The sequence below is a fragment of the Triticum aestivum genome, chromosome 2B (genome assembly GCF_018294505.1).
Source record: "Triticum aestivum cultivar Chinese Spring chromosome 2B, IWGSC CS RefSeq v2.1, whole genome shotgun sequence".
NCBI lineage: Eukaryota > Viridiplantae > Streptophyta > Magnoliopsida > Poales > Poaceae > Triticum > Triticum aestivum.
The window spans coordinates 191,379,049-191,390,257 of record NC_057798.1 but is presented as its reverse complement, the minus strand read 5'-3'; the positions used below and the strand labels follow the sequence as shown (position 1 = coordinate 191,390,257).

Below are 11,209 nucleotides of genomic sequence, written 5' to 3'. Positions count from 1 at the left end.
TTTCTGGTGCAACAACAAGCGTTGGAGGATTTTAGCGCCAAACAGGACAAAGCTAATAAGCTTGCTAAGCTTATTGCCAGCATGGTGGATACCCAGGATAACGTTTCTTGAGCTCTTCTGAAGTTGTTTCTATTATGCTCTTGTTTTGCTGCCGCGTTTATTTGCACTGGTGGCTAGTTTTGACGGCCAGTGTATGTAATATGCTGCTTTGTTCCCTATATTTGCACTCGCAGCGAACTTTGATGCCCAGTGGATGTAATATGTGTAATAGAGGTAATAAGCTAGTGTTAATTGCTTGCTTATTTATTTCCTTATTGTCTTGTTTAGTTGTTTGCTTGTAGTCACTGCAGTTCTTTTTCTGTATTTTTCTAGTGGCCACAATAGCCTATTTGTGGCAACTAGGCCAAAATAATCATGCCAGCACACAGACTGTTGTAACCATGGGCCTCCTGCGGGCCGTATGATCCATGGGCCTTCTACGGGCGTAGGATCCATTGGCCTTCTGTATGGGCCGTAGGATCCATGGGCCTTCTACGGGCCGTGGGGTCCATGGGCCTTCTACGGGCCGTAGGATCCATGGGCCTTCTACGGGGTGTATCATCATTTTGCCAATCATGGGTCGTACTATTCGTGGACCATAACGGGCCGTTAATAAGCCGTATTTGATAACTATATGAAAACAACCCAACGGGTTTTTTTGACATGAAAACGACCCAACGTATTAACGGTCCACAAACGGGCCGACTGTAACGACGGGCTGAATTTGGCCCACAAGCAGAAAATGACAGTAACGGGCCATAAGTAACCGAATGCTGCAAATGAGCCCAAAAATTAATGGGCCCTAAGAAGGCCGAAAGATAACTTGGGTTGGAAATGGCCCAGTGGAATAATGGGCCGTTAATGGGTATAAAGTGATACACTATTCATTACGGGCCAGTTTCACCACGGGCCATTATTGGGCCAAGAGTTACAAAGGGCCTCATATGGGCCAAAAGAAGTCATGGGCCACATATGGGCCGGAAGTTAAAACGGGTTGTAATCATATTGGACGGCCCAGATGACGCTATTGGTCCTAATTTAGATAGGGCGTAATGGGCCCTGGGTTAGCGGGTTGTAAATGGGCTATATGCGGGCAGACCGTTAACAGGCTTTCCGTGGGCCGGCCCGCCACCTTTTGACCAAGTCAAATGGGCTGGCCTTTTCATAGGAATGGGCCTCTGTTGGGCCGTGCCACATGTCGACGTATCATAGGCGCCTTGGGTCCAATGAGTGGATGACATCTGTCCCAACGGTGAGCCGACACGTGTTTCCTCCGGCCAATGATGATTTTACACGTGGAAAATCCCCATTGGTCGGGGTTGTTAACGGGTTATCGGATCCAAAACCGGACCCGATAGCTTAACGGCGTTCCGTTACGGTGGATGCCACGTGTCGGTCACCCTTGACGAAAGCACTTCTATGACGCGCGATTTATCATCATGGAAGTGGACACTTTCATGATGATATTTTTGGTAATGTCATGGAACACTTCTACGACAGCACAAGTATGACTATCTTGATTTTGTCATAAAATCGTCATGGATGTACATGCATGACAGAAAACGTGACCTACTGTGACAAACATGTATCATCACGGAAGTGTATTTTTTGTAGTGCATACTTGTATCACCATCTCTTCGTCGAACTAGTGCACCTATACAATTTGTCATCGTATTGGGTGTGTTTAGGACACAAGGGATTGCTTGTACTTGATTGCAGGGTTGTTCGAGAGAGACCACCTTCATCCTACACCTCCCACGAATTGATAAACCTCAAGTCATCCACTTGAGGGAAATTTGTTGCTGTCCTACAAAACTCTATGCTTGGAGGCCCAACACAGTCTACAAGAATAAAGTTGCGTAGTAGACATCAATTGGAAGCCTGCTTACTTCTCATTATATCTACTATGATTTGTCCATCTGCTCCCTTAATTGCTATTTTAAAATCGTGGTGAGAGTTTTGGAGGTCACTATGCAACCCACATTTTTGCTGACCCCCCTTCTCTACACTAAGCAAGCGATATATTGCGGATGTGCCAACCATTGCCTTATGACATGCAAGTAGTTTTCTCCTCAACTCACTACTTAGGGCCCGTTCGGAAGCTCTCTAGCTTCCCGAAATAGCTGGCTTCTTAACTTCTCGCTGACTTCCAAATTCTTGCTGGAGCAGCAATGTGTTCGGCTGGACAGCAGCTCCAGAAGATACTCCGGGGTGGCAGCTTCATGTAAATAGAGAAAACATTTTGGGTGTCCGGTACTTCGGGGTGGCACTCCCATGTAATTTCCGGGTGTGTGGTATGTTGAGCGAGAGAAAACGTTTCGGCTGTGAGGCACTTCGAGGTGGCATTCTCTTGTAATTCGGACGAACTTCAACTTCTCATTTCCGTGAAGCTAGGCTTCAGCTGCTCCTTGTCTCCGCGGATATTGCACTGGCCCGATCCTCGTCGTCGCGAAGCGAGCTTCTCAGAGATGCATCGTTCGGTTGGCTTCTCATTGTCATTTTAGGAAGCTAGATCGTGGAGAACATCCGAACGGGGACTTACTTCTCTATTTGTCTTGATAATATGTCTCTTACTTGGAGAAATAAGTTGGTGAGTGTGTGATGGAACAAACCGTGCGACCCTATATTTGCCGTCATCCTGCCTCTTCAATCCAATCATAGCCTCACAACCACAACTTGTTAACTTGAATTTACGCTTAGGCTTTACCCTTTCCTCTTCCCGAGCCACCTTCCTCCAACCCTCCCTAGCACAACCTCTTCCACTATACGCCATGTTCATCTTTGTTTGTTGTCCATGTGCGAACTGAGAACCTGACTTCATGAGCATACATTTTATAGAATGCCATACCTTCCTCCCAGGTGTCAAAGTGCATACCAAATACAGGTTGTAAGTTAGCATCACACTCGAGCTCATATTTGACCCCTGCTTATCCAAAATAAAAATATGTTCAATTAATAAACTACAGCTCATGCATTGGATGTGAGACAAAATCTACTTACACAAAATGGAAGACTTCTAGTTCGCATTGGCGTGTGTAGCTATTTCCATCATTTTAGGCTAGCTGGATCATGCCCTATAATTTCGAGGAAAACCATCAGGTGACAATAACTGTGTGACATAAGCCTGTGACCAATACAATAAATAAATTACCATGGCAAAGCTATTGTCATTATCTTCAACTCCCATTGGCATAGATGACCCAATGCTTAGATCATAACTTCCCATGGGCTCCATCGATGACTATTTCATCCAAATTTACCTTCAAAACGCCAAGATTTTTACTTAGCATAGCGACAATGTAGATTGTAGTTGCAGTGAGACAAAATGAGGAACATGGACAACTACTAACTACATAGAAAGTTCACCTGGACATAGTAAATGCCATTTCCATGTACAATTGAAGTATACACATAGGGCACATCCCCTCATCTGTTTAGCACTGATGGATACTACTAAAATTTCACCATTATATCTACATCTGAAACATCAATTCGGTGTTTACCAATTTACGGGCTACAAATTTGAAGAAAACACTTCCTCACATTTAGTTTCATCAACAGACCCAAGGAGATATGTTGATTCTTTATTTTATTAGTATTGTCCCATTATAGCTAATTCACGATTATGTATCTTTATCATGGCAAGGTATAAGTGATCGCCATTAGATAAAAGAAATGTTAGCTGAGAGATACTAGAAAGGGGCAAACCTGAGTAAACGCCCAGCCCCGCTGCGCGCTGGTCCCCTTTTGAAAGATCGTGGACACCGCTTAGAGGGGGGTGAATAGGCGCTTTAAAATAATTACGGTTTAGGATTGAACAAATGCGGAATAAAACTAGCGTTTAATTTGTCAAGCACAAAACCTAAAATGGCTAGGCTCACCTATGTGCACCAACAACTTATGCTAAGCAAGATAGACAACTAAGTGATAGCAAGATATATGACATGAAACAATATGGCTATCACAAAGTAAATTGCATAAGTAAAGAGCTCGGGTAAGAGATAACCGAGGCACGTGGAGACGATGATGTATCCCGAAGTTCACACCCTTGCGGATGCTAATCTCCGTTTGGAGCGGTGTGGAGGCACAATGCTCCCCAAGAAGCCACTAGGGCCACCGTAATCTCCTCATGCCCTCGCACAATGCAAGATGTCGTGATTCCACTAAGGGATCCTTGAGGGCATTCATCGAACCCGTACAAATGGCAACCCTTGGGGCAGTCACCGAACCCATACACTTTGGAAACCCTTGGGGGCGGTCACCGTACCCGTCAAATTGCTTGGGGAAATCTCCACAACCTAATTGGAGACCCCGACGCTTGCCGGAGCTTTACACCATAATGATTGAGCTCCGAAGCACCACCAACCGTCTAGGGCGCCCAAGCACCCAAGAGGAACAAGCTCAAGGATACCAAGCACCCAAGTGTAATAAGCTTCTCAACTTCACTTCCACGTATCACCGTGGAGAACTCAAACCGATGCACCAGTTGCAATGGCAAGGGCACATAGAGTGCCCAAGTCCCTCACTATCGAATCCCACCAAAGCAACGAAAGCTACGGAGGAAAATGGGAGGAAGAACAAGAAGGAGAACACCAAGAACTCCAAGATCTATATCCAAGGGGTTCCCCTCACATAGAGGAGAAAGTGATTGGTGGAAATGTGGATCTAGATCTCCTCTCTCTCCCCCCCCCCCAAACTAGCAAGATTCCATGGAGGGATTGAGAGATAGCGAGCTAGAAGAAGGTCAACAATGGGGGAAGAACATGAGCTAAAGAGATAAGATTCATTGGGGAAGAAGACCCCCTTCTATAGGCACCCCCGAATCCAACCGTTATGCACTCAGGTCGTGCACAAAGCGGTTCTACTGCTCGAAGGAGCGGTACTACCGCTTAGCACGGTCAAAACAGCCCAACAAGAGAGAAAAACATGAGTTGTAGTTCTGCCAGAGAGGTAGTACCGCTCTGGACAGAGGTAGTACCTCCCGGAGAGGTAGTACCGCTCATGGGTAGAGGTAGTACCGCTTATCGCTTATAAGAGGTACTACTGCTCTACTACCGCTCTACTACCGCGAAACCCGACACGAAAAAATGCATCCCCAAAAGCAGTGGTACTACGCGCGGCACAGGGCCGCGGTACTACTTCTCTAGAGAGCAGTACTACCTCTTGAGACCTTCAGGAACACAACAGAGAAAACAGAGGATGCAAATAAAGCCTAAATTGCCACAACTTCTGCACATGAACTCCGAATTGAGCAAACTCAAACTTGTTGGATAGATGACGACGAGTAGCATCCAACAGGGACTAGTTATAGTAAGAAGAGGCAGGGGAGCTATGCCTAAGAAATAGAAGAGTGAAACCTCCAATGAAGAAGAACCGGCATAACCTTCAACATCGAAAACATCATACAAGATGCATGTGAACTCTATTTTCGATGAACTCGAGCTTGTCATGAAGATGACCATAAGCTCTAAAACTCACAAAGAGAAACACTAAACAAGAACCAAGAAAGATGATGCAAGGATGCAATGATTTGATCTCTTTACGAATGATACGATCAAGATAGTAACTTGAGAGCCCCCCTTGATAGTACGTCAATCGATCCTATAACCCGATCTCCCAACTACCACCATGAGACCGGTAAAATAGAAAACCTATCAAGGGAAAAACTTTGCCTTGCACATAGTCCACTTGAGCTAGATGATGACGATCTTGACTCCCTAAAATTGGACCACCTTTCTTGATTGCGTTAGCTCGATGAAGACTAGTTGATTGCTCCCCCATACTCCACTATGGGTAAGCCACTCTTTGGCACATCTTCACAAGTCCATTGTCAACACAATGGATGGCAAGCTTCAAGCACTTGATATCTTAGTGATGCTCCACTTGAACTTGCACACGGGAATCTTGATGACGATCACCACTTGATGTCATCCTCCATGGGTTGTATGAGATCTTCCGGTTGGTGCAAACCCCTGGAACCATACCTAACCCCACATAGAACTCTCATGTAGACCATGGGTTAGTGCACAAAGCGTAATGGACAATACTTACCATACCGTGGAATCACATGATCCCACTCGGTACATCTTCTACGTTTTGTGTGTTGATCAACTTGAATCACTCTCTGTTCTTAGTCTTGATCAACCTTGAATCTTTCCAACTCTCATTTGGATGATGTCTTGAAGGTAAACATGAATGATCACACAATCTTCTTCTTCTTCAAGACATGCTTACAATAAGCTCAACTCTGACAGGACCAATCTTTGGATAATTCCTTAAAAAGCACCCTGGCCAACACATAAACTCCTTGAAACCAACAAATGGACTTCAAGAAAAGCCTATGGACAAAACCTACGAATATAACTCAAGGCAACCATTAGTCCATAGAGATTGTCATCAATTACCAAAACCAAACATGGGGGGCAACGCATGTCCTTTCACCCTTCCTCTTCCTCCTCCTGATCTCTGGGCGCCGCGGATGCTCGGACTCCAGCATCTCCCCCTCGCCCGTTGACGCTGACCCGAACAAGTTCGCGACGAGAGAGATAGCTCGACGTGGGGGAGGGGGGAGAAGAAGCTTGATCGATGAATTGTGATGGGAAAGTCAGTGGTAGAAGATGAGGATTCCGGCTAGAGTGGAGAGACGCCGGACGCGCGCGAGAGAGGAGGGAGACGAAGATGGATGATTCCCCAAATTATGGAACCCTAGCTCAGCTTGGTACAGGAGATGGCGAAAGGATAGAGATGAACTATGTTGCGAAGTGGATTCCCCCGATTTTGCGGGGTCGGGGTTGTTTTGAAAATGTACCTGCAGGTTCGTTGATACCCTGCCCCTTACTTCTACATCTAATGGCTTAGATTCCTCTGGAGCACCTGGTGCGCCAGTTCAACGGATGCACATGATACGTTCTCGGGGTGGGGAAAGTATTAGGTACTCTCATCCTTGGAGTACTCCCGTGCTCCAAATTCAATTTTTTTTCCTTAAATGTAACAAAAAATTCTGAAAAAATATGAATGTTCACAAGGAATGTGACTACAACCCCTAAAAATTCCAGGTCCAGACTCGAAACACATATTGAGAAACAAAAATATAAAAGGGAGTACCTAGAACTCATCTAGATGAAATATAATTTGGTCTCATTCACTTTGAAAATAAGAACAAATACAATCCACGTCAGCATACACACATCTTGTAGCATCATATCCAATGGCTATAAAAGATGAATGAGACCAAATTATATCTCATCTAAATGAGTTCTAGCAAAACTGAATATAAAATCTAGGATGAATAGTGTAAGAAAAAAAAAAGACAAAAGCAACGTTGACCCTATTCACATCTGGATTTCACCCTTTTGTTTCTCAATACGCATTTCGAGTTTGGATCTGATTTGAGAGTTGTAGTCCCATTTCTTATGAACATTCACATTTCTAAATGTATTTTTTGAATTTGAAGCACCGGGAGTACACATAGAACGGGAGTACCTACTTTCCCCTGGGGTGGGGGGTGGGGTGTGGCGACGTGGCCCCGTGCCGTGTACACGTGCCAGTGTGCCCTTGGCAAGCGAGCACCGCACCATCTCTCGCCGTATTCGACTCCTCCACCGCCCGCCCCCTGGATTGGGAGCCAAGAAAAGCAGACCATAGATCCTCCGAAACCAGCGCCTCCGATCCATTCCGCCTCTACCGCTTCCTCCCCCGCCGCAGCCCTGCACCTGGAGGCTGCCTGCTTCTCCTGCCGACCACTCCCGCAAGTCGCAGCCAAGGTGATAAATAAACTCCCTGCTCTTTTTCGTTAAATTCGTTCGTCCATCCATGCTGCTGTGTGAGTTTTGATTTTGATGCGGTAGGTTGCAAATTTAGTGGATTTCCGTCTGCTGCCTTGCTTCTCCCCGAGACCGAGAGGCTCTGATTTTGCTCGGCTGATTAGTTGAAGCTACTTGCAACTAGTATATGCATATGCCTTCCTTATGAGCTGTTTGTTGTAATGCAAATTAAGGGGTTTCGCCCGACGAAACGCCCAACTGTAAGAGTTTCTTTTGATTCACAAGCCCAAACTGTGTGCTCCTAGTTATTGCAGCTAAGAATTGCTACTAATATACTTATGTTCGAGTATAATTATTTGTCAGAGAACTACTTCTAGATGCTCTGCGCCCACTGTGTGTAATGCACTTCCTTATTTGGTGATGATTTGTGGGCAGATTTTTCCTGTTTGATAAATCGTTCATCAATTTGCTGTAGAAATGGCTCGACCTGAGGAAAACGCGAAATTCCCTAGCTGTGATGCCTACTTTGACACTATCCAGTCCAAGAAGAAGCTCCCGCTAGCTTTGCAAGAGTCTCTGACCGCTGCCTTTGCTCAGATCCCAGTCGCGTCGTTTCCTGATGTTCCTAGTGGCCGGGGTATGCTGTATGCACTTCTGCAAAAGAAACCACTCAATCTGTATATTCTTTCTGCCTTATATTTTTTTTGTCACATATATGTTTCGGTGTTTGTAACGACTGATGTTCTGTCTGTACTGTAGTGACTGAAATTCCTGGAGAAACTTCTGTTCTTGATGCTGTTAGAATTTTATCTGAGCACAACATAAGGGCAGCGCCAGTGCTTAACCCTGAACCTGGTGCTCCGGCTGATTGGCAAGGGAGGTATCTTGGCATCATTGAGTACTCAGCCATCATCCTTTGGGTACTAGATAATGCTGATCTTGCAGCCGTAGCTCTGTCAGCTGGATCAGCAACTGCTGCAGGAGTTGGAATGGGGGCTGTTGGTGCAGTGGGTGTGGCAGCATTAGGTGCAACTGGCCCGGCAGCTGTCGCTGGATTGACTGCTGCTGCAGTAGGGGCCGCTGTTGCTGGCGGGTTAACTGCTGAAAAGGGTGTTGCAAAGGATGGAGTAACTGCTGCTGATCATTTAGGGGAAGATTTCTACAAAGTTCTGCTTCAGCAAGAACCTTTCAAATCGACTACAGTATGGCAATTGCTCTATGTTGAAGCTTTTTTTGTTTTGTTTTGTTATGTTGATCAAGCATTGAATCCATGCACCAGGGGCAACGTAATCGACTTAATGTTTTCTTATTTTGCTAAAACAAAGCTCAGCTACACTTGAGTTAGAACCCAGTACTCAAAACCAGATGGGACAGGCATTCTGACAAAAAAGACCCGAACCTTAGTCCGGTTTCTAATTTCAAGCCTGGTTGAGAAAGCACTTTTTTTTGCTAGTGTCAATTTGTGATTGGGGGCCTCCTCACATTCCACAGATCTGTGTGCTATGGCCCTGAAAGTAATCTGGTTAGGATTCTTTGTGGTTGAGAGCTAAATGATATATTTGTGCATATAAGTTCATATAAGTATATGAACTAATTTATGTGAATTATTTAAATGTGGTTTTTTAACCACCGTGGGATTGTTTGAATTGGTGGGCTGCCGCCATTTTCACGGTTGTTTTTCTGTTAATTGTCTTCTCTCGTTTTGTACGTGATGGTTATACCAACCAACCTGACATAATTCATACAGTCTTGCTTGTCTTTGTGGTATTTCAGCTGCACTAAAATTTGTTTTTTTTGACTGAACCTACACTAAAATTTGTTGCTAAGGTTTATTTGGTTATCTGTTCCGACCCTTTAATTTCGCATTGTATGAATATCTTCTCTTGTAGACCCTGTTAACTTTGTATCCTTTCTCCTTTTGTTGTAGGTTCGGTCAATTGTTGAGTCCTACCCGTGGTCTCCTTTTGTGCCTGTTACGCTTGACAGTTCAATGCTTGCTGTACTACTGTTGCTCTCCAAGTACAGGTTGAGGAATGTCCCTGTGATTGAACCTGATAAGCCAGTTATTAAGAACTTCATTACTCAGACTGGTGTTGTTAAAGGACTTCAGCAGTGTAAAGGAAGGGATTGGTTCGACTATATTTCGGCACTCCCTCTTTCAGACATGGGGCTTCCATTCATGTCTCTTGATGAGGTTATTTGTCTCACTTTGCTGCCTCTCTAGTTAAACTCTTGTCTTGGTAGTGTAAGGTCTAATCCTCTGTGCTATCCCGATTAATTTAGATCTGCAGGCTGCAACACCTGAAGCAGGACCTTTGAATAGGCTTTGACTGTGTTATAAGAACTGTTTAATGAGAAATTTACGATATTGTGTTTTCTTCAGGTTATTACGGTTAACAGTGATGATCTAATCTTAGAAGCTTTCAAGTGCATGAAGGATAACAAAATTGGCGGCGTACCTGTAGTAGAAGGTCCCAAAAGGAAACTGGTCGGTAGTGTGAGCATAAGGGACATTCGCTTCCTGTTGCTTAGGCCTGACTTATTTTCTGATTTCAGGTACGAAGCGACCCAACCAAATGATTTATTCCCTCTGTGTTTTTGTGAAATGTCTCTAATGATATGTTTGATCCACACAGGCATCTTACCGTCTTGGAGTTCATGAATGCTCTAGGTTCCACTCTTCCTGATTCAGGGGGCAACGGACTGGTGAAGCCGCCGCTCACCTGTGCACCTGATGCCTCTATGGGCAGCGTGATCGACAGCATCGGATCGAGGATAACCCACCGGATATACGTGGTGGATGGTGACTTTGAGGTGGTTGGTGTTGTGACACTGCGAGACGTGATCTCTTGCTTCATCCACGAGCCCCCTGGCTTCTGCGACAGTTATCTTGCTTCAGCGATGGAGAAGCTCGAGGACAAGGGTGATGCCGATTCCTCCGTTGAGAACAGCTGAGCCCTCCATTGAGAACAGCTGAGCTCTCGGGAGCGCAAGACGGTGGAAATAACAGACAGGGTTAGTGAGCAAGTCTTGTAGCTGGACTGGTTCGTTCAGGTTGCGGTGTTTATACAGTCAATTCTGTGTGGGGTGACAAGGCATTTCAGTGCTTTGTTAGTGTGTGCTTTAGTTTGTCAACTGCTGTGCTGAGTTCCCGAGTTCGCTGATCCGCACCTGTTTCCTGGTGCAAACACTGCAGTGGCGATTCTGTGATCTGTAAAAACGTTGACGTACCAAAGGTTGCCTAATCTGTCATGTGTACCTCTGTTATCCTCCTCGATCAATCAATAGTCTAATGTATGGCAGTTGTTTAAGCTTGCAGGTGTGGGCAGGTTTCCTGTTTTATCCTTGAGCTAGCAATATAATGTTTTTGCCACTTACTCCCTTGGATCAATGTTATTTGTTGCTCA

General features: G+C 45.1%; 1 protein-coding gene across 1 annotated transcript; it reads left to right on the top strand.

Moving 5' to 3' along the window:
* Positions 1–7,546: 7,546 nt before the first annotated feature.
* Positions 7,547–11,113, top strand: LOC123044285 (SNF1-related protein kinase regulatory subunit gamma-1-like). Its single transcript, XM_044466990.1, has 6 exons — positions 7,547–7,802; positions 8,278–8,439; positions 8,562–9,004; positions 9,730–9,996; positions 10,186–10,358; positions 10,439–11,113. Exons 2-6 carry the CDS (start codon positions 8,280–8,282, stop codon positions 10,755–10,757), a joined length of 1,362 nt encoding a protein of 453 aa, XP_044322925.1. The 5' UTR covers positions 7,547–7,802; positions 8,278–8,279; the 3' UTR covers positions 10,758–11,113.
* The last annotated feature ends 96 nt before the right edge of the window (positions 11,114–11,209 follow it).